At 38.8% G+C, this 27,934-nt stretch overlaps 1 protein-coding gene across 1 annotated transcript; it reads right to left on the reverse strand.

Annotated features, from left to right (window-relative positions):
- Positions 1–1,132: 1,132 nt before the first annotated feature.
- On the reverse strand, positions 1,133–27,452 carry LOC100809022 (TOM1-like protein 9). The gene is made up of 10 exons (XM_003544623.5): positions 27,089–27,452; positions 25,932–26,010; positions 24,060–24,158; positions 23,853–23,966; positions 23,448–23,608; positions 22,805–22,886; positions 3,872–3,957; positions 3,511–3,714; positions 2,338–2,846; positions 1,133–2,057 (listed from the first exon to the last, which is right to left on the reverse strand). The coding sequence occupies exons 1-10, from the start codon at positions 27,187–27,189 to the stop codon at positions 1,474–1,476; spliced, it is 2,019 nt and encodes a 672-aa protein (XP_003544671.1). The 5' UTR covers positions 27,190–27,452; the 3' UTR covers positions 1,133–1,473.
- Between the last annotated feature and the right edge of the window lie 482 nt (positions 27,453–27,934).

Below are 27,934 nucleotides of genomic sequence, written 5' to 3' on the forward strand. Positions count from 1 at the left end.
CAAGGTGCAAGGAGAAACACCACAAAATGTTGCCTCGAAAGTCCTTGAAGATGCACCCCCAAGCAACAAGACCAAGTGCTGCTATTGCAGCCTTGGTCCAGCCAAAGAGGGGAGAGCACCAAACAACAAGTTTAATAACATGGGCTCTTATGGTGAATAGAGACTTTACATTATTTTAGAATGGTAAACTCGGAGATAATCCTCATGCTTATTTATATATGTTTTTGGTGATCATGGAGGCTTACCTTGTTTCTACTTCTTTTGTGAAAGGTGTATGTTTTATTTTATATTTGAGGTTTATTTGTTTATGATGTATTTTATATTCGAAGCTTATTTGTTTATGATGTCTGAATGATTATATATTATAACTAGTTTTTCAATAATGTTTAATAATGAAGAAAGTTTTATTTAGCTCGAGATTTTAACAATAGTTTGAGTACCACTTTAGGCTCATTGGAATACTTAATGCTTAAACTCTGCCTAGGTTTTTATTTGTTGTGTAATACGTAGTTGAGCTATCTAGGGTACAAAAAATCATAGTAGTGTTTTTTAAGGTTTGGAATAAAGAGTAGGAATGTAGTGTTTATATAATCCTCGTTTTCATAGTGTCTCTTATACGGGACACATATTTTAGCTGCCTTATGATTTCAACTAAGATGAATAAAATCCATGTTTAAATCTGAAAAGGTTAAATATGTTTCTTGTCTCAACAAATATGACTATTTTTTATTTTAAACAATGTTTTTTGTTTTAATTTGTTTAAAAAATTAAATAATTTTTCATAACACGATAAATAATAACAAATTACATATCAAGGAAAAAAAATTATTGAAAATTTTACATTTTAGGTCAAATTTAATTTACTTGAAATTTAAAGAATTATACAACGAAAACGAATAAATCTTTTACCGTTTTTTCATTTTTTTTTTCTTTCCTCTATTTCACCCTTCATATCAAAGTAACACATGTTCATAATAAAAAGGCAAAGCAGGAAAACAAAAGGAGTACTTGAAAATACAAATCCTCCATCAAATCTTCCAGTTCATTTATACAACCTACTAACGACAACCATAATTCGTAATATTCGATATCATCACAGGTAGGACATCCCTTCTCCATAGTTTAGATGGCGTTTATGCTTAAAGAACCTTTTGACCATAACTACAACCATAAGGTAATGTTACACATGGTAAAATTGCAACAAACTACAATCCAACCCAATGATGGTTTAGCCCTTTCCCCCTACTTTTTAATGTTTTCTCTAGAACGAATGTACAAAATCAAATGCTAATTCCCAGACAAGCAAACAATATGTAACAAGAACCAAATATATATATATATATATATATATATATATATATATATATATATATATATATATATATAATATTATAAAACAAAAAAAAATATCAAGGAAAATCGGGCACAAAAATTAGCAATCGGATGAAATGTGCAAACCCGGTAATATAGTTTTTACATGCTACCAGCTCGGCCAGGAGTGGGTTTGGGCTTCACTTTTGCCATGTCAACAAGGTCTCCAAATAACTTATCCTCTGGCTTGGAAGGCTTCCCAGAGGGAACATAAGATGTGGTAGAAGCTTGGTAAGGGTTTCTCAAACTACTATCGTCTCTAACAGACATACCATACATTTGCCGTTCAATATATGGAACTCCTAGTTGCTGATAATGAACTCCTTGTTGCTGATCATAGCCGTATCCTATAAATTGGTTTCCGTACATTTGTTGAGAATACATCACAGGACCACCCTGCATTTGATGTGGAGCCAGACCCATGTAGGGTCCTGCAACACCTTGCACATGCTGAGGTTGCAAGCCCATTTGATTGCTCCCAACATGGTTATTCATTCCTGACGTATGGCTATTAGCATTTGACTGCATATACATACCAACACCCTGGTCATTGCCCATTGTTTGAGGCCCCATCGGATGTCCAGCATTCTGCATGTGTGGATACTGAGTTCCCGCTAATGGACCTCCATTATCGGCTGGTTGAGCTTCCCAGGGAGGAGGTGGCAATGATCCACTGCCTTGTGAACCTGTCAAACAAAAACAAAAAAAAAAATGTATTATGCACTTATGCGATGATGTCCAAAATATGGGGCACAAATCCTATATACATTTGCATTGTCAATCCATCCCGGAACCAACCCATGTACCCAACATATCACTGTCAGTCAGTGGATAAAGAAAATTGTTGCAACTTACACATTCCCCATGAACCAATTTAAAAACATTTTCTAGAAAGAGAATGTAATTGTGAAGGATTACGGCCAATTAGAAATACATTTAAATCCAACAAAGAAACATTAAATGCACCATAAACAGGAGAAGGTGGTTGTTGCTGTTGCTGTTGCTGTTGTGCAACCTGACCATTCCAGGCAGGACCTGTACTTTGTGTATACAGTGATTGCTCATACTGAGGTGAACCTGCATTTGGGGCATTTCCATTGGGGTAAAATCCACCTTGAGATGTGACGACTGTTTGCTGTTGTTGAAATTGAGGACCATATGGACTGGTTTGGCCAGCAACATTAGTTGGCTGGGGTGGCTGGGAGTTGACAGATGTAGGTGCATTATTTCCATTAGAAAACATATCAAAAAGAACAAGGTCATTCTGCTGAGAAACAGGACTGGCAGGTGGTTGTTCTCCTAGAGGAACAAGAACATTTGATGAATCTGCTTTTGGTGAGTTATAGTCATCGCCACTGAGCAGATCCCATTTGGGATCAACCTTGGCAGGAATTGTTGATCCATTAGAAGTTGGAGGTGCAGGAAGCAGTAACTGATTCAGTGTTTGGGACCCTGCTTCGACATTAGAAGAGGATCTGCGCATGTATGTAAGTAAATACATATAAGAGCCATATAGCCAAAGCCATCAGATGGGAAAGATCAACTTGAAAGTAGTTCATAAATCAATCTATTCCTACATGTTTATAATTAAAATAACAAATGTAGATCTGCAGCCAAAATCAAAGGTTATGACCTAGCTCATGAATGACAACTCAATCAATCAATTATCCTGAGTGAGCTAAACACAAATTGTGACTTTCGAATTTCGATGGTCTAATATAACGCGTCCCAAGTGCAATACCCTCCCTAGATCTTAAAACACTTCCATACTTATCTTGGTAAATCTTAATGACTATATTAAACTATTAAAAAACAAAAAAAAGAATAGAAAAGAACTTTCCATAGCATCAAACTCTAATGAAAGCAAACAATTTTGAACTCAATTTTAATTTATATATCTGATAAAATATTCCTAATATCAAAGATATTATTCCAATAGAAATAATATAACAAGTTGCTAGAGCACACATTTATTGGAATTATTATTTTTAATAGTACACTTATTTACATGAAGAATTAGCCATAAACAATAAATTGCATGGATTCTAATATGGTAAAACTAATAGTAACATGCTAAAATGAATGCAGATGATATACATGAGCAAAGCAATAATGAAAAGAAACAAAAGACTTAATTACCTCCCATCAGTTTGTTTGCTAGTATCTCCAGTATCAACCAAAGGAGCATCAATATCTACAAGAGCCCCAGCAGGTGCAGGTTTCGAATTCTGTGTGTGATTTTCATTTTTGGTAGAAGTTCCAGAAGAAATAGATTCGTGCTTAGCCAGTACACGCTGAAGATCATCATTCAGGGCTAGTCCTTGGCATAGCAGTGATTCATCCCTAGAATAGACAGAAAAGACCATAATAATAACTGTTATATTGTTTGGATAAAAAGAATACATTTTATTAAAAATACAATGAACATGAACCAAGCAGTTAAAAATATTGTACGCAGTCATCATTATATTATATCATGGAAAGGGATTCCAGGCCTTACAAAGTTGAGTTGACAAGGTGTACCACTCTCTGCTTGTAAGTTCGACACTGCTCCACCAAATCAACAATAACCTCCTGTCTAATCCCCTGAAAATAATAACAAAGGTCACCCATGAGATGTCAAGTAGGTGTTTGGATTAAATGTTTAAACAAAACATAATTAGACTTAGGCAACAGGTTTAGAAGGTCAAAATCAAGTCTACTACAGTGAGGCTATGTTTGGACTTGATGGCAAGGATGGAATGGAGAGGAATGAAATGAAAAAACATATTAGACTTGGGCAACAGATTTAGAAGGGCAAAAACAAATCTACTGCAACAGGAAGACTATGTTTTGATTTGATGGAAAGGGTGGAATGGAGGGGAATGAAATGGAATGACATTAGTTGCCATCTATAAAGTCCAGACACTCCAAAAATGGCAAAGTATTGGTATCGTATCCACATCCACATACTGATACATGTAAGATACTCTTAGATACATATACATGGAGTATCCTCCAATTTATTTATTTTTAACTTTTATTGACTAATACTGTAATACGTTTAGGATGTTCAGAATTCAGATACTTCGAATAGGACTAAAACTACATGGTGTGAGATCAAGGTTTAAAAATTTATTCCCGGGACTATGAACTTGGGAATGTAATGTACAGTGTAAAATGTTTGTCATAAGCCTTAAAAAATTACTCCCAAGTATTGTTCATACTTCATACCTAGGAATGTAGTAAAATACCTTGTTATACTTCATTTTTACTCTCATAGAAAGGGGTGAGAATGCTATATCCTAAGAGTTTATTTTCTAACTCAATTGGAACTTCCATTTTCAGTCTTACTTTTTATTCCAATTTTTTTTTTATCAACAAAGATAAAATATATATATTAATGAGTACCAGAGGTACTAGAAATACACTTTACAGATCAGATTGGTTTCCTGATAGACCTAATTCTGACCATAGATAGACTGTGAATACAGAAATAAGACACATATCATGGTATATTTAAAAATCCTGCACTAAGATTGGTAGACCAATGATTGCTAGCCACCACCATTTCCATCTATTAGCTCTCATTCCCCGTGTCACCTCATGAATGTGTTGGAGAAAATGTCGTCTAGGATGGTGTGGGAAAACTCCCACCAAGTTCACCCATGACAACGATTCCCACCAAACCTGGATTATCTTGCTGCATTGAAAAAACAGGTGACCCGCACTCTCCTCCACCAAACTACAGAATGGACAGCTGGATTCTACCATCTCTATTTGCCGCTTTCACAGATTTATTCTGGTTGGTAGCCTGTCTTTGAGTAGCCTCCATGCAAATGCAGCAATTTTTTATGGAACCTTGAGTTTCCATAGCTCCTCGAAAGCCCCATCCTGATTCTCCTGTGAGATGTCCTCCCTAAGCATTTGGTATGCAGTTTTGGCCGAATATTGACCACTTGGAGCTGCCTTCCACACCCATTGATCGCTAATCTGAGGCTGGATTCTGTGACACTCAACATCTTTTAGGAATGCTACCGCCATATCTATTTCACTATCGAACAATGGTCTCCTCCACCTGAAATCTCACTCCCAGCCTGTGTCTTTGAAAGCCCCCATATGCTGTATATTTTTGTCTTGTTGAGCAGAGATACTGTACATCCTAGGGTATTTCGCTAATAGCGAATCCTCTTCCCCTATCAACTTGTCCTCCCAAAATCTAAATTTATCCCCACACCCTACCTTCTATAATGTTGTGTTCTTCATTATGGCCTCATGTTGCAGATGTTGAGCCACCCTCTTTAGGTCCCTCCACCATATAGATCCGGTATTGTCTCTAGTTGCTTCATTTAGCGCCCTCCAGCCACCATACTTTGATTCAAGTACCCTAGCCCACAATTCCCCTTGCTGCTGGAATAAGTCCCACTTCCATGTGCCCAACAATGATAAATTAAACGAGTTGATATCTTTGACTCCCAAGCCGACATCTTCTTTTGGAAGGCATATTGTCTCCCATTTGATCCAGGCTATTTTCTTTTGTTCACAATCTCCACCCCATAGAAACCTTCTCTGTAGACTCACAAGTTTGTCCTCCACCTTCTTAGGAACCCTGAAAAAAGAGAAAAAATAGATAGGAATGGATGTTAGCACGGCCTTAATGAGAGTCACTCGCCCCCCAAATGATAAGTGTATTTGCTTCCATTTCTCTAATTTTCTCTCACACTTTCTAATAATAGGGTCTCATGTCTGATATCTTCTCGGATTTGCTCCGATAGGAACGCCGAGGTATACGAACGGGAAGGACAGTAAGCTACAATTGAGGTAATCTACTGCTTCAGTTTTCCACTGTTCCGACACCCCAAAAGCAACAAAACCACTTTTAGCAAAATTAATTTTGAGTCCCAATACCATCTCAAAAACTCTCAAGATTGCCTTGATTGCTCTTACATTCTCCATAGTTGCCTCACCAAAGAAGATTGTATCTTCTGCATACTGAAGGATGCTGACTTCCACCTTGTCTGAACCAATTAAGAATCCCCGGAATAGCCCCTTCACCGTAGCTTGCGACATAATGCCATTAAGTGCCTCAGCAACAATATTAAAAAGAAGAGGTGATAATGGATCCCCTTGCCTCAATCCCGTCCAAGGAATGAACTCATCTGTAGGACTACCGTTTACCAGAACCGATACAGATGCTGATCTTAGACAACCCTCTGTCCAATTGAATCCATTTAGAACAGAAACCCATCCTTCTAAGCATATAGATCAGAAAATCCCAGGATACAGAATCATATGCCTTTTCATAGTCAACCTTGAAGACAATACATGGTTTTTGACATCTTTTGGCTTCTTCAACCGCCTCATTTGCAAGCACCACACTTTGTAACATGTGTCTTCCTTCTATAAATGCGGATTGTGTTTCATGTGTATTCCAATTATTTTGAATTTTAAAAAATATTCTGATAGAATTGCTACAATACAAGAGTTACACACTTTGATGAATTTGAGGTCTCTTCACCCTCCTACAATCTCCAATTATCTGTCTACCCTCTAACTAACCCCTCCCAATGCTATTAATATAGCCTCTTAACTAACTAACAATTGATTATAACTAACAGTTAGTTACCCTGGCTGTACTAAAAACTGACAGCTCTCTAACTCTTCCAAGGATATTTTCTAACATACACCTTTCCCCATCTATACCCCCCCCCCCTTCAAGATGGACCTTGTCCTCAAGGACAAATTGAGGAAAAACAGTTTGCACTTCATCAGCAAGTTCCCAGCTATCTTCATGGTCAGGTAAATCTTGCCATTTGATAAGAACCTCCTTTCTACCATCTTCTGCCATCTTCTGAAATTATGTCCTGCATGACCTTCTTTGGTTGGACCGGCACTTCCCAATTCTCATTCAAGGTTGTTGCTAATGGTTGACGGGAACAAGTGGGCTTAACTGCTTTCTTGAGCAGGGATATATGAAACATCGGATGTATCTTGCTACCCTCTGGAAGTTCCAGTTTATAAGTGACCTCTCCAATTCGTTGTATCACCTTGTAGGGTCCATAAAATTGTGGACTCAGCTTCTCCTTCGGCTTTCTTGCTGGAGACTTCATTCTATAAGGTTGTAGTTTCAAAAAGAGTCAATCTCCTTCCTGCAGGACTAGCTCCCTCCTATACTTGTTTGCAGATCTTTTCATCTGATCCTGAGCCTTTAGCAGATTGTTCCAAAGTTCCTGTAATAATTCATCCCTGTCCTTACTCAACTAATTTACCCCTTCCAATTTGGAAGGGATGTCAACTCTTTTAACTAACAGCAGAGCTTCCTATCCATACAAAGCTTTAAAAGGAGAAATCTTGGCAGAGATATTGAAGTTGGTATTAAACCAGAATTCAGCCCAGGCCAAGTGGTTAGGCCACTGTTTTGGTTTGGTTCCAGTTAAACACCAAAAATAAGCCTCTAAGCATCGGTTAGTTACTTCAATCTGCCCATCCGTTTGAGGATGATAGGCAGTGCTCATCTTCAATTGGGTGCCTGCTTTCCTGAACAACTTTTTCCAAAAGAGGCTCATAAAAAGTTAGTCTCTGTAAGATACTATTGAGGCATGGAACTCATGCAGTCTCACCACTTTAATGAATAACTCAGCTACTTCCTTTGCTGTATAAGGATGACTTAATGCAAAAAAATGAGCATACTGGGTCAACCTATCCACTACCACTAAAATAGTGTCCTTCCCTTGAGCCTTTGGTAAACCTCCAATGAAATTCATTGAGATATCAGTCCATACAAGCAGGGGTTGCAGCAACCCTCCAGGAGCTAATACCTTAGTTGGAATAGGCAGGGGTTGCAGCAACCCTCCAAGAGCTAATGGCCTTATTTCTGACAGATTTCACATGCAGCAACATAGTCCCTTATAGTTTTCTTCATTCCTTGCCAAAACACCACATTAGCCACCCTCTTGAAGGTTCTAAAAAAACCCTGAATGTCCTCCCAAAGGGGAGTCATCCAATTCTTTCAAGAGTAGAGGGATTCTAGTGGAATTTTTTGACAGAACTAGTCTATCCATGAAGTATAGTTTACCTCCATGAATGGCATATTCAGGCTTCTCTTCTGTTTTAGTCAGAACCCCTTGATAAATTCCATATAATTGGGGGTCAGCTTGTATTTCTTCCTCCCAATCAGCCCATTCCTCCTCGTGCACCAATGAAATTGCTGAAAATGAAAACTGCTTGGATAGTGCATCAGCCACTATTTTTTTTTGCTCAGCAAAAATAAGTAATATATTATAAGTAACAGAGGTACTAAAGTACATAAAAGGATGGTTATACAACAGGTTCAGATCGCTATACAAGGAATACTAAGAACCTGATTGGACCCATAGTAGGAAATAAAATACCCTGCATGAGCTATAGGAATTCCTACATCTGTCGTCACTCCCTAATTACAAAAAAATGCTTTGAGTTGGGAGGACCAGTGACTAAAGTGCACTGTGAAGCCCTTCTCCATTGCCTTATGCCAAGACCATAGTAGGAACAGTGCATCGTCCATCACTTTGCTTCCGTCGAAGGATTTGTTTTCAAAAACTACCCCGTTTCGATGCTTCCAAATGGTCCATGTTAGCGCTACCCACCAGCACTTCCATCTTTTAGCTTTAATTCCAGCAGCACATCCATTTTCATGTTGCAGAAAGTGGTGTTTGGGATGTTGTGGGAATACACCCAATGAGTTCACCCATGACAAAGATTCCCACCATAGAGGTAGGGTTTTTTTGCACTGGAAGAACAAATGTGCTGCATCCTCCTCCGGGCTGTTACACAATGGGCACCGTGAGTCATTTATCTCCACATGTCTGCTCCTCAGGTTGGTCCTAGTTGGCAAACGGTCTCTAATGAGTCTCCATGTGAACACTGCTACTTTAAGAGGGATCTTAGCTTCCATAACTCCACAAAGGTCTGATCTTCAGCAGCCCCCGTTGCTTCCACCAGTAGCTGGTATGCAGATTTCGTTGAGTAGTTCCCACTTGGGTCAGCCTTCCATACCCATAAGTCTGTTCTGTGTTGATGAACTGTGACTTGTGCTAGCTCCTCTAAAAATTCAGCAGCCATATCAATTTCGTTTTCAAAAAGAGACCTCCTCCAGCTCAATTCCCATTCCCACCCTGCATCCTTTTGACTCCCCACACAGCTGATGAGTTTCTGTTTCTGATTAGAGATCTGATATAATCTGGGATATTTTAGCATTAATGGTCTGCCATCACCTGTCCAAGTATCCTCCCAAAGTCTGAATTTATCTCCGCATCCCACCTTCCATTGTATCTGCTTCTTAATTACATCTGCATTCAACTGCTGATTAATCTGCATAAGATCCTTCTACCATGGGGAGAGATATCTGCTCCTTCTTGCATCATCAAGGGATCTCCAGCCACCATACTTGGAAGTGAGTATTCTGATCCACATGTCCCCTTGTTTCTGAAACACTTCCCACCTCCACTTTCCTAGCAATGCCGTGTTAAATGCCCGGATATCTTTTATGCCAAGACCACCTCTGTCTTTTGGGAGACACGGTTTCCCAATTGACCCAAGCGATCTTTCTGTGTTCCAAGCCTCCACCCCATAGGAATCTACACTGTGTGTTGATCAACTTTTCAACAACTTTGTCCGGTATCCTGAAAAAAGAAAGAAAATATATAGGAAGCGCTGTGAGGACTGAATTGATCAAGGTGACTCTCCCTCCAAAGGAAACATGTTTTTGTTTCCATCTCGCTAGTCTTGCCTCACACTTCCTAATGATAGGATCCCAGGTCACACTATGTCTTTGGTTTGCCCCAATTGGTATACCGAGATATGAAAATGGCATGGACAACGTACTACAATTTAGAAAATCCGCAGCTACCCTCCTCCAATGGTCAGATTTGCAAATTGCCCCAAATTGGCTCTTTGCAAAATTGATTTTAAGCCCTGATGTCATCTCAAAGCATCTAAGGATGATTTTTATGACCTTCACGTTCTGCGTCATAGCCTCCCCAAAAAAGATGGTATCATCAGCATACTGTAGTATACTTACTGGCTCCTTATTCTTCCCCACTAGAAAGCTGTTGAAGAGCTTTTTGTCCACTGCTTCCCTCATCAAACCTGTTAATCCTTCTGCAGCTATGTTGAACAGCAAGGGGGCAAGGGGATCCCCTTGCCTAAGGCCTCTTTGGGGAGTGAATTCCTTAGTAGGGCTACCATTTACCAGGATGGAAACCGAAGCTGAGGTGAGGCAACCCATTATCCACTGTATCCATTTAGGACAGAATCCCAGCCGGCCCATCATGTAGGATAGAAACTTCCATGACACAAAGTCGTATGCTTTTTCATAATCAACTTTAAATACTAAGCATGATTTTTGGCTCCTTTTTGCCTCCTCCACTACCTCATTGGCTATCAGTACACTATGCAATACGTGTTTGCCCTTGATGAATGCAGATTGTCTCTCGCCTATGATGTCCGGCATGACCATCTTCAATCTGTTGACAAATGTCTTGGCCACAATCTTATATATACAACCAATTAATGAGATAGGTCTAAACTCATTAATTGATTGTGGGTCTTTCACTTTGGGTAATAGAGCAATAAACGAAGCATTACCGCCCTTTGGGAATGAGCCATTGACATGAAATTCATCCAGAAACCTTAGTATATCAGGTTTGAGTACCTCCCAAAAGTGTATGATAAACTTGAAGTTTAAGCCGTCCGGTCCTGGGCTTTTATCACAACCACATTCCCAAACAACTAGCTGTATTTCATCCTCCTGAAAAGCTCTCACCAATGAGTCATTTTGCTGCATGCTGATACCCCTGAATCTGATTCCTATCAACTCAGGTCTGATGGGGTCAGGTTCACTAAATCTGGCCAGAAATAGATTACGAATTTCTTCTTTCACTTTGATTGGGTCATCCACCCATAGTCCCTCAATAAACACACCATTGACTGCGTTACGCCTGTAATTTGAATTCATAAGTATATGAAAATATCTTGAGTTACAATCCCCCTCTCTAATCCATTTGCATCTTGCCTTTTGTCTCAACAAGGACTCATGTGCTTGTGCTGTTGTCCATAGATCCTCCTGCAACTTTTTGTGGGTTGCCAATTGAAGAGGAGTTAGTTGTCTGTCGTTGTTACCAATCTCCAGCTTATTAAGTTCAGACTCCAGCTGTTGTACCCTCTTGGAAGTGTTTCCAAATTGCTATTTGTTCCACTGCTTCATTCTCTCCCTAAGTCTCTTAATTTTTTCTTTCAGGGAGTAACCCCCCCACCCCCTGACATGTGTGTTAGTCCAAATGTCTTTAACTAGATTTTCGAATGTTTTATTTTTCAGCCAGCAGTCTAGGACCCTAAAGGGTTTGGGTCCCCAGTCGACATTTGTAGATCTAAGCATGATAGGGCAATGGTCTGAGAAGTTTCTGTTCAAGGTGAACTGAGTGCTTCCAGACCATTTAGATATCCATGAATCTGACACGAAGAATCTATCCAACTTGCTCTTTGTAGTCCCATTTGGTCTATACCATGTAAATCTTCTCCCCACACCCTGTACTTCTTCCACATCTATATCCATTATCCAGTTATTGAACTCGGTGATCGAATTACTATCTGCCTCCCTTTGAGTGACACCTACCCTTTCAAATGAGTCTCGAATGCAGTTAAAATCTCCAAGGATACACCAAGTTCCACCTGGATCGTGATTTTTGAGGTGCTTGATATCTTCCCAAAGAGTGTGCTTGCTGGGGGCGTCGCAAGGAGCATATACATTCACTATGTATACTCGCTGCATGTCTCGGGTCCAGACTCCCTGCAAGAATATGAAACCCCTTCCAGTTGCTCTCCTTTCAACCCTGAAAGCTTGGTCATTCCAAATACAAACCAGGCCACCTGCTGTATTTAACGCAGGTTGTGATTCCCAGCTCAAGTCAGAATCTCCCCAAAGCGCCTGACACATGGTTTTATCAATATGCTCCTTCTTGGTCTCCTGTAAACACAACAAATCAATATGGTGATGTTTTACTAGTTTTCTGATTGCAGACCACTTCACCCCGTCTTAACCCACGAATATTATAAGACAAAATATTCATGGGATATTGCTTCTATTTCCCATTTTTTCTGCTTCTTGTTTATCTCTAATCTCCATTTCTGCAATCTTGTCAATGATTCTTGTTTGGTCTTTCCTACAGGACATCCCCAATTGTTTTGCCATTTCCCATTGGGCTATGGCATCTGCATGCAGGTTTGTGGAAGCTTCCTCCTCAATTTGGATTGTCCTCCCCTGTTGAGGTTGTGTGTCGGGATCTTTTGAATCTTGCTCGATGGATCCACCTGTATGGGCTGCTGGAATGGTGATACCTGTTTCTGTCTCCGATGCCATCCATGTTTGCCCATGAGCTGCATTGCACTCCTCAATGCATGACTCATTCCTTGTAAGCAGGGCCCATTTCTTTGTGTACCCTTTTTTCCTTGAGTAAACTTGAAAGGCGCTAGTAGGCTTTTTTTTCTGGTCGTGTTGCTGGCCCTTTTGCTGGTCCTCAGGAGTTGTGGGACTAATAAGGTCCATAGTATTATTAGGCCCAAATAAGTTCACGTTAGTGTCACGTGAGTGTTTGAAATTATGTTTCAGTGGCCCGTTATTTTGCTTACTACAACTTTCCCCCTTTTGCCCTTGGTCAAGAATACATGTCCCCAATTGTTGAATATCATCCACGCTAGCCAATTCCATGCTGGGAGTAGCTTTCCTTTTTGGCGAAACCGTAGCTACTGCCCCTGCAGGATGACTTTCCACTTCACCGTAACATGCAGCTGCTATTATCGGATGGCATTCTTCGAGGTATGTTTCCTTTCCCTTCTTGGCTCCTGGTTGTTTCAGTACTGTGCTAGGGCAGCGTGCCCTTTCCCCGCGGTCTTTGCCCAGTGGATTGTCATTGACATTTTGACCGTTGGGTATATCCACGGTCCATCGGGGAGTGAGATCGTCCTTCCCTTTTGCAGTGGTAAGTCGCGGCAAGGTGACACTGAGCCTTGACTGGCGAGTGTCGGAAAGGATTTCTTCAGAGGATCCCCAAAAACTCTGACGGTGTCGTGCACATGACGGATCTACACTCCAGTTCTCTTCGACAATATGAACTTTGTGGATATCACCGTCGATATGGACCGTTACCGAGTGCTTTATCGTCGGTGTCCACGGTGTTCTGACAAGGACCCGTGCTCTATCAAGCCGTTGCATCTCTTCGAAGTCATCAACTTCCACCAAATCACCCACTGTTGCCACGATGTTGCGCATATGCTCGATGCTCCACGCGACTAATGGAATGCCCCAGCATTGCATCCAGACCAATTTGTTGCCTGGTTTGATCTCCAGGTTCCATTTCTCCATCGAGTAGAACGCGGATGTTCCGTGGCTGATTTCTTCCTTGATCAGTTCATGTGCTCTTGTGTCTGAAAGTCCGATAAGGAGGACCATGTCGTCTCCTAGATACTTGGGCGATACCTCTGAGCCTAGAATCCATGAAAGTTCATCGTTCACTCGTTCGAAAACTTGTTGTCTCTTCAGTCTCCCTACCCAAGTATTTGTGTAGCGTTTCTTCATCCCCTCCGGGATCTCGAGTGTGACAGATAAATGTGAAGCCCCGTACGGCACCAAGGTTGGAGGCGTGAATCATCGTCGTCCTATGTTCTCTGTGTGTGAGGCCACTGCCACGGCATATGACCTCTTCATATTTGGAGCTTCCTTCGCTCTGCCCTTTTGATTTTCATCCACCTTCTGCCTCCCTTGCTTGGTTGTTTTTGGTTCTTGTCTCTCCTTTCCTCTCCCATACTTTGGGATGTTCACATGCAACTTGAGGCCCCCTACGATAATATTATCTAACTTCCTTTCCATATATCTCACGTCAAAAACTCCTTTGAATCTCACAAACCCGTACCTCCTTCCTTCTTTATTTCTCAGTTTAGGGATGAAAATCTCCCTCACGTCCCCCATTTGTTTGAACTGCCACCATAGCTCCTTCTCTGTTGCATTGTCGGGGAACCTAGTAAAATAAAATGAGGTAATATTGGCTCGGTCTCGCCAGTTTGTGTGATGGTGATTACGCTGCGGTCCAGGCCTATCTCCGCCATAGTGTTCTCTGGGGTCCGCTGTCATACATGGGTCTACTCTCGCTCTCCTTCTCTTTCTGTTCCTCACAATGGTCCACTCTCTGTCTCTCTCTCTCTGGCTGTATCTCTCTCTCTCCCTCTCTCTCTAACGACCTGTGCATCAGCCACTATATTCTCCTTTCCTGGTCTATACTGAATATCAAAATCATAACCAATCAATTTAGTAGCCCACTTGAACTATTCTTCACCAGTGTTGTCAAATGACAGCCATGGCGGAAAGATGTGGCGGTTTTTTGAAAAAATGCCAACGAATAACTGTGGCGTGGTGGGTTGCGAATGGTGGCGCCATGGCGGTTAGGACAGCATGGCAGAAATAACAAGTTTTTTTGGTTTTATTTCCGCGATAGGAATTGGGCTGACCCAACCCAACCCTACCCGGTAATTTATTCAAAAGTGCAGCCCTCCCCTCCCACGCAGCTTGAATCAGAACGCAGCCCTCCCACTAAAAGCGCAACCCCTGCACCCAGCCATGACCCCCCGCACCCAGCCGCACGCAGAACGCAGCCAACAACGCCAACCCCAGCAGCAACGAGCATAGGGCACACGACCTCACGGCGGCGATGAGCACCGACACAAATGGCGGTGACGAGCACCTGCATGAACGACGGCAAACATCGCGGCTTTTGCGTTTTCCAGTGGTGCGCACTACCTTTTATTTTTTTGTTTAATTTTGTTTTTTCTGTTTGACACCCCTTTTTATGTCTGCAACTTTTTTTTCGTTTTGCTATTTGACACCCTCTTTTACTTTTGACAGTCCCATTTTTATTTTTATTTTCTATTTGACACCACATTTTTTTCTGTTCAATCCTCTTTTAAATGGTTGAACCATCGTCCGATGTTGCTACTGCAAGTGCAACAAGAAAAAATAAGACAAACCCAGGCTGGAAATATTGTCATCCACTGGTGGAAGGAGATACAAACACAATCGTTTGTAATTTCTGTGAAAAAATCACAAAGGGAGGAATAACCAGAGTCAAACAATACTTGATTAGGAAGTCGGGTAACATTGCAGCTTGAAAGAAAACTCCACCAAATGTAGTCGAAGAGTTGAAGGAATATATGACTATCAAAAAAAGTGGGACCACTTACAGTACTTCTGACAGTGGTAATATGACAAATATAAGAGATTTTGAATTTGGTGAACCAATTGGATGTGATGGAAGTGAAGATGATGAGTTTGCGGACTCTTGTAATGCTACTGCAAGTGCAAAGACAAAGTGTGGGACTAAAAAAGGACCAATGGAGAAATTTTGTAAGAATCCAGAAAATGCAATCAATCAGAGAAAAACGGACATGTTGAGGCAAATGAACATAAGAGAGTCAATGGATAAAAATGAAGTATTGAAGGTGCATCAACTTATTGCTCGATTTTGGTACCAAGCAAGTTTGTCATTCAACCTTATTAAATTGAAAAGCTTTGAGAATATGGTTGCAACCATTAGTCAATATGGGCCACATTTGCCCATTCCCAGCTATCATGACATCAGAGTTCCACTCCTGAAGAAGGAAGTTGAATATACTGAAAATTTGATGAAAGGCCATAGGGAGCAATGGGTCAAGTATGGTTGTACTATTATATCTGACGCATGAACTGATCGGAAACAAAGATGCATCATTAATTTTTTGATTAACTCTCAAGCTGGTACCATGTTTTTGAAGTCTGTTGATGACTCTGATTTTGTAAGGATAGGTGAAAAGCTTTTTGAGTTGCTTGATGCCATTGTGGAGGAAGTTGGAGAAGAGAATGTTGTTCAAGTTGTAACCGATAATGGGAGCAACTATGTTTTAGCGGGTAAGTTGTTGGAGGAGAAAAGGAAACATATTTATGGGACTCCTTGTGCCGCTCATTGTATTGATTTGATGCTTGAAGATATTGGGAAGCTTCCCTTGATAAGGAAGACATTTGGAAGGGCAATTAATCTAGTTGGGTTTATCTATGCCCATTCTAGTACCTTAAGTTTGTTGAGAAATTTTACAAACAAGAGGGAATAGGTGAGACATGCTATTACTAGATTTGTCACTTCTTATCTAACCTTGGAAAGGCTACACAAAGAGAAAGCCAATATTAGAAAGATGTTTACTTCTGATGAATTGACCTTAAACAAGCTATCTAAGGAGCCTAAGGGAAATGAAGCTACAAAGGTAGTGTTAAAGCCTTCTTTTGGAATAGTGTGGTTTACACTCTTAAAGTCATGGCTCCACTTGTGAAAGTGTTTCGTCTTGTGGATGGTGAAAGGAAACCAGCCATGGGCTATATTTATGAAGCAATGGACAAGACAAAAGAAACAATTATCAAGTCTTTCAACAACAATGAAAGCAAGTACAAAGATGTGTTTGCAATCATTGATAAAAGATGGAATTGTCAGCTTCATAGGCCATTGCATGCAGTTGCCCACTTCTTAAATCCAAAGTTCTTTTATGAAAACACTGATTTGGAGTTTGATTTTAAGGTCACCAATGGTTTGTTTGATTGCATTAAGAAGTTGATTCCACAATTTGATGTGCAACAGAAAATTCTAGCCAAGTTGCATCTTTACAAGATTAGTGTTGAACACTTTGGTTCTGACTTTGCAATGGCTCAAAGGAAAACTCATTCTCCTAGTAAGAAACTTTTACCATATGACAAATACAAATACTATACCATTTTTTTATGTATTAATGTTATAATTCAGAATTCTAAGTTATGCTCTTGGTTGGTAATTGGTATTGCAGCATATTGGTGGCGAATGTTTGGGTCACAAACTCTAAATTTGCAGAAGCTAGCTATTAAAATTTAGAGTTTGACTTGCAGTGCTTCAGGATGTGAAAGAAATTGGAGTGTGTTTGAGCAAGTAATTGTGACAAAACTCTAACTATACTTTTAATTTTATTTAATTTTGATGGTCAAGTTTTATTTGGAGTATATTTGAGATTGAAATCAACATTTATTTGTTATGTTGTAGATTCATTCCAAAAAAAGAAATAGGCTTGAGCACAAGAGGTTGCATGATTTGGTGTTTGTCAAATACAACCAACAATTGAAGCAAAGATATAATGCAAGAGATGAAATTGATCCAATTTCTCTTAATGATATTGATGTGTGCAATGAATGGCTCGTGGGAGAGATGGATGAAGATGATGATAATGATGCTGGAAATGATTTGGTATTTGAAGATGATGATGCTCTAAATTGGACAACTGTGTATCAGGCTTCGGGGGTTGGAGAGCCTCAACCTTCACTTAGCACTTTGCATTATGTTTTTATCCTTTTCTTATTTTGAACTCTTTAATGAGTTTATTTGGTGTTGATACTTGGTTATTGTATGAACTCATGAAACTTTTTTAACTTTTTTAGTTTATTTGAATGCAATCCATTGTTTTTTTTCAATTTCAATGAGTTTATTTGGTGTTGGTACTTGGTTATTTATAATTATATATATGTATATTTTTTTTTTGTCCGCCATGACATCCGTCATTTTCCGCTACACCATCCGCCATATTTTTATGGTGGATTTTTGGCTTTCCACCATGAACCGCCGTCCACCATTAACAACATTGTTCTTCACTCATAAGCCTCTGCTCATTTAAGAACTTCAAACTCCTTTGATCAGTCCTAATTAAAAATTTCTTACCTAGCAAATAATGCCTCCAATTTTTCATAGCTAACACCACTACCATCAATTCCCTCTCATATACTGACTTGAGTTGAGCCCTGTCTAATAGAGCCTTGCTCCAAAAAGATAAAAATTTCTCTTCTTGCAATAAAACTACCCCAAGTCCAGTTCCTGATGCATCAGTTTCCAAGATAAAACTTATAGAAAAATTTGGTAGTGCCAAAATAGGAAGCCTCCTCATTGCTGCCTTAAGCTCTTCAAAGGCATGAGTAGCTTCTTCCCTCCAATGAAATGCATCCTTCTTGAGCAGTGCATTCAAGGGTTGTGCAAATTTTCCATAATCCTTCACAAATCTCCTGTAATACCCTATTAACCCCAGGAATCCTCTTAATCCCTTAGCATCCTTAGGCCTAGGCCACTCAGCCATTATTGCCAATTTACTAGGGTCAGCTTCCACACCTTTTCCTAAAATGATATGCCCCAAATATTCCAATGAATTCTGACCAAAGTTGCATTTTTTCTTGTGCACTTTCAGTTCATGTTGCTGCAAAACTTGTAAGATTGCCTTCAAAAGCTTGCGGTAGTCCTCAAGGCTACTACTATATACAAGTATATCATCAAAAAATACTAATGCAAACTACCTTAATAAGGGTCGAAGCACCTCATTCATAAGTGCCTAAAAGGTGGATGGTAAATTAGTCAACCCAAAAGGCATGACCAAGAATTCATAATGAACCTCATGGGTTCTGAAAGTTGTTTTTTGGATATCTTCTTTCTTCATTCGAATCTGATGATATCCAGAACACAATTCTAGCTTGGAAAACCAATTAGCCCCCCCAATTTCATCCAATAATTCCTTTATAATTGGGATAGGGAACTTATCTGGCACAGTAATTTTGTTAAGTACTCTAGTCTAAACAGAATCTCCAACTCACATATTTTTTCTTAACTAAAATAATTGGACTAGCATATGGACTAGTACTAGTTCTAATAATTCCAACAGTTAGCATATCTCTTACCATCTTTTTAATTTCATCCTTTTAATAATGTGGGTATTTGTAGGACCTTAAGTTGGGAATCCTTGTTCCCTCCTGGATAGTGATAGCGTGATCTCTTTCCCAATGTGGTGGTAGCCCTTGAGGTTCCTAATGTCAACAGATGTACCACTAGGTCAGAAACTGCTTCCACACGCTTCTCTCCTTCCACCCTTTTTAATTCCATCATAAACCCTTGGTCAAACTCCAAAATGGTCCCCTTGATCATTTTCAAGCTAATGGAAGCTTTTATCAACTCTGGTTCAGCTCTCAATAAGACTTTTTTGTTCTGCACTGGCACTATTAATGTCAATTTCTCAAAATTGGCCTCAATCATTCCATTCCTAACACCAAATCCACACCACCCAATTCAAACAAGTAACAATTATGTGTGAACTTTAAATCTTGCAATTCAATAGGCAAGGATCTACACACTCCTTGACACCTAACCTTTTGTCCATCTCCTACTTCTACAAAATATGGGCTTGTAGGGGTTACCTCCAAGCTTAGCTCCTTAACTAACTTCAGCTATATGAAATTATGAGTGGCTCCACAATCAATTAGCACAATCACCCTTTTATTCCTAATTTTTCCCCACAATTTAAGAGATTTTCGGGTGGTAAAGCCTTCAATACTATGCATGGATAATTGGTGAAACTCCCCATCTCTTCTTCCTTATCCTCCCATTGTTGGCTCTTAGGATTTGCTTCATCCTCTTCTTCCATAATCATCAATTTAAACAGTCTATTTTTGCACACGTGTAGGATTATACTTCTCCTTGCATGTCAAACACTCTCATTTCCTCATCTTTTCATTTACCTCCACAGGAGACGAATTGTGGAACGTCCTTCAACCTTTCCAACCACTTGTCCCTATTTTTGCACCATTTTGAAGGTCGGTCACCTTATTGTTTGCAGGCTGCCAATCCCATTACCCACTTCTGCCCCAAAAGAACATTTTTCTGCAAATTACTCGCTCTACCATTATCCACGGGTAACTTCCCTGAAATTCTGTTCTTATCCTCCACTCTTTGAGTCTTAACCATGGCTTCCATCAAGTTCTTTGGTTCATGAAGCCTCACCTCAGTGCTAATCTCTTCCTTTAACCCCTTGAGGAACACTTCCACCAGAAATGGCTCCTCCAACCCTTTCACCATTCCAACGCACTTCTCAAATTGACCTATGAATCCCTGCACTGTCTCTTCTTGTTGCAGTGCCAGCAGCGCTTGAAAAGGATTTCCCAAGCTCGAAACGTGAAACCTTTGGATGACAGCAATCTTGAACCCATCCCAAGAATGATTTGGATTTCCAAGATTTTTACCATTGGAACCAACCCAAAGCTTCCCCATCCATCACGACCATTACCACCTCCAGCTTGTCCTCTTCCCTAACCATGCGTAACCGGAAATATTGCTTGATCTTTCTCAACCAGCCCATAGGATCCTCACTGTCGAATATGGGCAATTCCAAATTCCTCCACCGATTGCCATCGTGCACAACCGTAATATCATCTCCTCCGGTTGCGTCAATTACATGCACATTCGTCGCAGGAGATTTTTTCTCGCATGCCACCACCAACCTTTGGATCAGCCCTTTGATGAGCTCAATCGTGATTCTCCTCTATCGCTTTCTCCAAAGCTTCTATGCGCATCTCCATTCTTGCGTTCACCTTCGTCACCATTAATGATTCTTCGCTCCAAGATCGAAGCTCTAATACCAATTGATAGAACTGGACCAGAACATGGTAAAAAACCTTTTGTTCGAATTAAAATGCTACAATACAAGAGTTACACACTCCGATGAATTTGAGGTCTCATCACCCTCCTACAATCTCCAATTTTCTGTCTACCCTCTAACTAACCCCTCCCAATGCTATTTATAGCCTCTTAACTAACTAACAATTTTTTTTCAGCAAAAATAATGACTATATTAATTGAGTACCAGAGGTACTAGGAAATACAATATATAGCTCAGAATTGGTCCCGAGACAATGTTTTTTTTGGTCAGCGTCCCGAGACAATGTACATGATTCACTGAACCCATAGCTGACTAATAATTAGGATTACTACATATATTTTCACTAGTATGCTATCCTGCCCTGTTAGAGAACCCTTCTCTGATATTGGAAGACCACTGGTTGTAGTGGGTACTAAAATCCTTCTCCAAGTGTGTGAGCCACGTCCATAATAAGAAAACTGCATCGTCTAGTAGCTAGTTATCCATAATAACAATTGAGACAAATGTCACCATAGAAACTATCTTGTCCTATGTATCCTTATAGGTTAAAGCTACAGTATATAATCCACAACTATAGAGTCAAGACTTCTATTGATAGGGGCCGGGCTACTGCTTTTTGTGACATTCTAACATGGGTTGGGGGGAAATATGTATTTTTTGTAACATGTTCTTAGGGGAAGAAATATATTCTGATAGGTAATGAAAAGATATTTTGTAACTATGGCTTTTTGTTACAATCACAAACACTGCTCTTGCAAATTGTGATCACCATCCATTATCTTTACAAACATATTGGATTTAAAGTATATGGTTTTTTTAATCCATGTGATGTACCATGTTCAAAAATTTTAAAACTCATGTTCTTGTATCCATGTGATTTCAAGTATTTGTGCTTTATAGGTTGCCACTATTTATTAGACTGTTTATTCCAAATGGAGCCAAATGACATTTATTGCATCCAAAACCTGCATTTTTCTACCCTGTTCCCTCAATTACAGGTTATAGGATGTAGCTATTCTACTAGAGCGATAACATTTGATTCCATTTTCTTTCCAAACAATGAAATAGAAACATTAATCCATTTCATCATAAAATATCCAAACACAGGTATTATAATGTTATTCCATTGCATTCCACCAATCATTAGATATCCAAACATAGCCTAACAATTCAAAAGAAATCATCACAATGTTGTTTTACGTTTATTGTGCTTTCCATAAGCTACACCTATATCATGCTTTCGGGTTAAAGAAACAAGGAAACCTCCAACTAACTGTCAGTTAAAAATATATAATGTGCTGCAGTCTATTGTCTAAAAATGATGAAACAAAAGTAAATATTTTCAAGCAGATAATATGTCCAAAATATCATACAGGCCATTAGTTATACAATGCACCGAACATTGCCCAACTTTCAACTTTCATCCCCGTAGCTTCTATTCAATTTTAAGCTCTGTCCCCAAATTTTCATTCAGTCAACTTCAATCACTACTAGTTTACTGCCAATTTTTTTGTTTATTTTCATTCCTGTAATCGGTGGCATCACTAGAGAAAACCTATTTTTCCTAGTCCCATAAACAATTTCCTACACCAAATAAATAACTATCACCCATATCAGCAGTTAAAGCATAATGACAAAGAACAAAGAGGGAGCACAAAAACAGACAGTAAATTGAGTATCAAATTTATTCAATAAATCATTTAGAAACCTCAAGAAAAAACACAAAAATTTGAGAAACAAAAATTGAATTTGGTGAATGACATTCAATACAATACAACATTCAACCAGATCAACAGCACATTAGAATGTATTTTATTCAATATATCACACCCATAATCTTCACAATCATTACAATATAATGTATTTTTATACATTTATTTTATCATAATTTGAATGTCTGAATTGAGTAACTTACTTCTTTGTTACTAGGGTCTAAGGCATTGAGCATTTCTGCAAGAACATCCATGATGCCCCGTGCATTCTGAATTTCAGTCAAACTATAAAAGAAAGATCAATTAGATATTAGAACATAATACTGCATAACTATATATGGCAATCTGTACCAAAACTTAACTCTCATTATCATCGTCATAATACCAATACTAGTACATACTACATGTAGCGTGCTCATTCCACCATGCTCATTACACCAAGGGAACGAAATTTAAATCCATGGAAATTCATACAGCTTATTTAATAACAGTTAAAAAGGCACCGATGAATAAAGAAACAATCTAAGATCAAAACTTGATTCCTAATTTAAGCTATATCTTTCCTATTTCTTTTACTTTGCTTGATTCCATAAGGAGAAAGATTACATAACGGCCATTAAAATGTACATGGCTAGGCCAGTCACAAAAAAGAACATGGCTTCAAATGTGATAATCTGAACGGCAAAGAAACTCTCTCATTGTTATAGATATGGTAATGTACTTATGATACTTATGACTATGCACAACACTGTATAACATTATGTCACAAACATAATTAAACTTATGAATCAATAAGAATTATGTCAACCTCCTTTTATATAAAAAGAAAAGGCATTTGATCCATACTTAAGCGTTGGAAACTCGGACTCTGCAGAGGACTGAGCTGTGTCCTGGTGAGCATCTGAGTCGTGTATATTTTGAGGGTATGATGCCAATGGCTGTGTTTGTGGAGGTGTGAAAACAGGTGCAGATTGTTCAGACCTCTGAGGGAATACTGCCCCAGCACGCTGAAATAAACAAATACTTTATATAATAAACTATACAGTTCTAAAAGGTTTGTGTAAATATTTGAAGTGTAACAATTCACACTCAAATGCCAAAACCTATATAGCAATCAGATAAGAACATCGCATCCAAACAAAATGCTAGATTATGATTACTCTAATGAACAGCTTTCCTTCATTTTCACAATTGCAAGAGGAAAACTTGGCAACAAAATCTCTCTGTCTAAAAATTTATAGTTAACATTACCAACAGTTCCTGGTAAGCAGCATAATATTGTGGATATCTTGCCCTCGGGCCTCCAAAAGCTTCTTGCCAAGTATCTATAAGAATCAGTATCTTCTCTTTGACATGAAAATCAGGCTACAATTGGTATGACAAATGACATCAACATATATATATGAAGAAAACAGAGACATTAGAAAACTGAAAAAATATTCAAGAAACTATGTATACCTTTTTCTTTACTATTTTCACCATCTCATGAAGCACATCTCTTTCTGCAACATGCATGTGAACAATATCTCCGCAGTTCTTTATGATTGTCTCCAACAACTTTAATACAGCGGACCAATAGAAAACCAAATGAATTTTTCAAATCATCAAATGATCTGGACAAGTCAATTATACACTAGAAACAATGCATCCTAGCTGAACAAGCATCATTTGGAAAGGCACCCAAGGTACTCTCAAAAATTAGTTTGTATTTAATGCCAGCATAGTTAAAAGACTTTCAATTTGAACACAAAAAATGTAATGACAGACTTCTAATGATGCCCGTTACAATACAAAAAAAGGAATGGCTGACAATATGAAACTTTAAGACTGAATGGACAGATTAGAGAGGTAATATATGGAGTATTGGAGTAGTATAGTAAAGGGTTCAATCCATGGTTTGGGGTATTGGAATGGAACAGCATTGTTTAGGGGATTAGAATGGAACACTTCTCCCATCTTTATTTTTATATGATTATATACAATTTCAAGCCTGAACACTACAACCCTTCTTACAAACACCACAGAAAAAGAAATATGGAAAAAAAAAAAGCTTAATGTGATTTGATTACTGAAAGTGACTTTTAATTTCAACTCAAGGAACAAGTAGCAACATCCCCTCTATATATTATGCCAAGGTTTTGATTTGAACCCTATACAGTCTGTGTGGAGGTTGCTAAGAGCAGTAAGACACTAGTATGGTGATAGTCTCATGCTTGAAAAAATGAAAATTCAGAGAAACCCCCTCCAATTCTATGTTTTCAGCAAAACTAGAAATTAAACTCATATTTCCACTCTATTAATTAACATTGTAACTTTGAATCAATAGAGAGGAACCCCCTTCCAAAACTTCCAATAATGAGTTGTATACATAATCCTTTCTACTCCACAACATTCCACCACTCCATTAAGAGCCATTCAACTCCATCCTTTTCTTTATTGCAAACATAGTCTCAATTGCTTGCAAGTCAAATCAGACAAAATAATTCAACCATTTAGAGCCTATTAATTGTAATGGAAATTACTATTTCAAATGTTTCAGATAATGAAATCCACAAACACCAGATCACATCCTATTGTAAAATACTCCAATCAACCGCTCATTTAGAGGGAAAACACTAATTGGTAGAAAAGTAGTTTTCATAATTGCACGAAGTGGTATAGAACAGCAAGACACTTAAATCCAAAGAACCAGACAAACATTAAGTTTCCTTCTCGTATTTATCAATCAACCTTGAAAATTTAAATCCAAAGAACCAGACAAACATTAAATTTCCTTCTCATCTAACAAAATTTCTTTTATCTGATGAGATTTCGATGGAGTGGAATTCTCATATTTTCAAAGGCATCTATTTTACCTTAAGCTTGAGAAGGAACAGAATTATTTTTGTATCCACTCTCAGCTCTGTAGTTTAAACCAAATATCCATTCCAAACAAGCACAAAGAATAAAAAATCATTGTAATTATTAGGTCTGTTGTTTTTGAGGATATCCTCTCCCTAGTTGGATTGTCCTTTTCTATCTAACAAGCTTACTATTTTATCTGAAAATAAAAGCACTTCTTGGTATTTTACTATTTAGTATTTACTATATTATACAACGGAAAGAAAAGCATCTTAAAATTATTCATAAAACTTACTACAATAAACATCATCATCATTCAACAAAAACATTCAAAAATGAACGAGTCAACAATGTGAAGTTTGGGAGGCCAAAATGAAATTTGAAAAATGCAATTACAGCAAACATGCTTAAATCCAAAAGAATCTAGAACAATACTGACATCAGAGTTTAAAGAGAAAAAAGGTTGTATCGCAAGACTATTTTGCTTACAGTTAGTGCAAGAAGTTGGACTTTTGAATTTTTACTTCCAATCCGCTTCTTTATGCCTTTAACAACATCCTTTGCTTGCCTGATAATCATAACCAAACAGAGTTCTGAATATTTGGAAGTATAAACAAAGAGAAAAATTCAAACATTATACATCAAATACTCTAATTCCACTTAAACACTTATATGAAAAAGAACTATCCGGTGTAAAACTGTATAAACACAAGCTTGTAGAAATGCCAAAGATATATATGTTCAGACACTCCTCCCTGTTCTCCCCCAAACCAAACATTCAAATCACTCAGAATAAACTTCAAACATTCCAATTCCAATATACAAGGTCAAAGTTTTGAAATTTTAAAAAATACAAAATAAAAAAGAAGTGTAAATTTTGAAACAAAAAGAGTTAATAAAAAATCAGATTCCTGAAAGTGATAATTTATGTTGCTTTGATCCCTAAAAATGTACCGTTAGTCCCCAAAAGTGTCAACTTGTTAACAAGTTCAGACTACCATTTGTGAACTAGCAAACAATTTCATCCCTAGAATGACGACTAATAATTTGTATAAATGAAAGCTTTCATAAACCAAAGCAACACAAGATGCCACTTTCTGAACCAAATTTTGTAGTATCAACTAAAATCATAACAGAGCAGGCAAAAATATCACTGAAAGGCTTATAGTTTATATAACTCCACATAGAATATAACAAGCAAATTAGATGCCACCTAGCATATACGCACACGTCGGAATCACACACAATCTAGGAGAACCCACAGTAGCCATCAACCATCACTGATTGAACAATTCAAAAGGTTTCGGAAAAAAAAAAAAAAAAAAAACAAAAACTCTATACAACAAGAACACTATCACCCAAACCAATTTTTGAAACACGCACGTATCATAAGGTAAACGGTTACAATTACTACGCACATAAACCAAATCACTCAGAAAATTTCCTGTTCCATTCCAACCTACAACAGCTCATGCATCGATCGGAATCCATTCACACCACCAAAACATGCGCAATTTCAACCTTAAATTTTCGGTTGGCCAAAAGAGCAAAAAATGATCAAAAACAAACAAAAAAGATTATTCGCGTTTGGCGGATTAGAAAAAACGGTGCGTTTCGGAGGAAAGAGTGCGAGAAGGAAAACGCACCCAGGGTCGTGATTGAGCATGTCGCAGATCTCGATGTTCATGGCCCAATCGGGCCCTATGAGCATGTCGCTCGTAGCGCGTTCCACCATGGAATTCACCATTTCCTGTCACCGCTGCGATTCGAAACTTGGCGAGATCGGCGATTCTCCGATGACCATAAACCGACCAACGGTGCGATCGGAGAACGATTCTGACACCGCACGCTCTTGTTTCTCTATTCAAAGAAACGAAGATTGAAGCGAGTTTGATGGATTCTGTTGCAGACGGAAAGGTTTGGAATGGGGTTAGAATGGGAAGTTTGAAGTTTGAATAGAGGAAAGAGGAATATAAGCATTGGGCTTATGAGAAGGTGCCACGTGTCCATGAAGGTGCGATTGCCCCCTGATGCTATTTCTTTTGCGACCACTTTTGAATCAACATTCTGCACTAGCTGTTGCGAGGTGCACCCAACAATTCAATGAACTATCAAAAATGTCCTTCATTTAAAAAACAAAAGTTAATAAATTAAAAAAAAAAAACTTTTCTTCTTCTGCGCTTCTTCTTCGTCTGTGCACCCAGCATTCGTCTTCTCCCTCCCTTCGTGTTCTTCATTGGTGTTCTTCCTCCTCCGCGCAAGCTTTCTCCATTTTGGTTCCCTTGTTCTCCTCCACGGGCCCTTGTTCTCGCCGACACAAGCTTTCGTTCTCCATTTTGGTTCCCTCCCTTCGTCTTCTTCATTTCAATTCTGTGAGCGTTTCTTCCACCATCCAGGTTAGTGATCTAACCCCATTGGCTTTGGTTCTCTATTTGAATCGCGTAAATGGCCTTAGGATAGACGACGTTGTTGTTGTTTGGTGCTTGAGGTTG

Source organism: Glycine max, chromosome 14 (assembly GCF_000004515.6).
Source record: "Glycine max cultivar Williams 82 chromosome 14, Glycine_max_v4.0, whole genome shotgun sequence".
Lineage (NCBI taxonomy): Eukaryota > Viridiplantae > Streptophyta > Magnoliopsida > Fabales > Fabaceae > Glycine > Glycine max.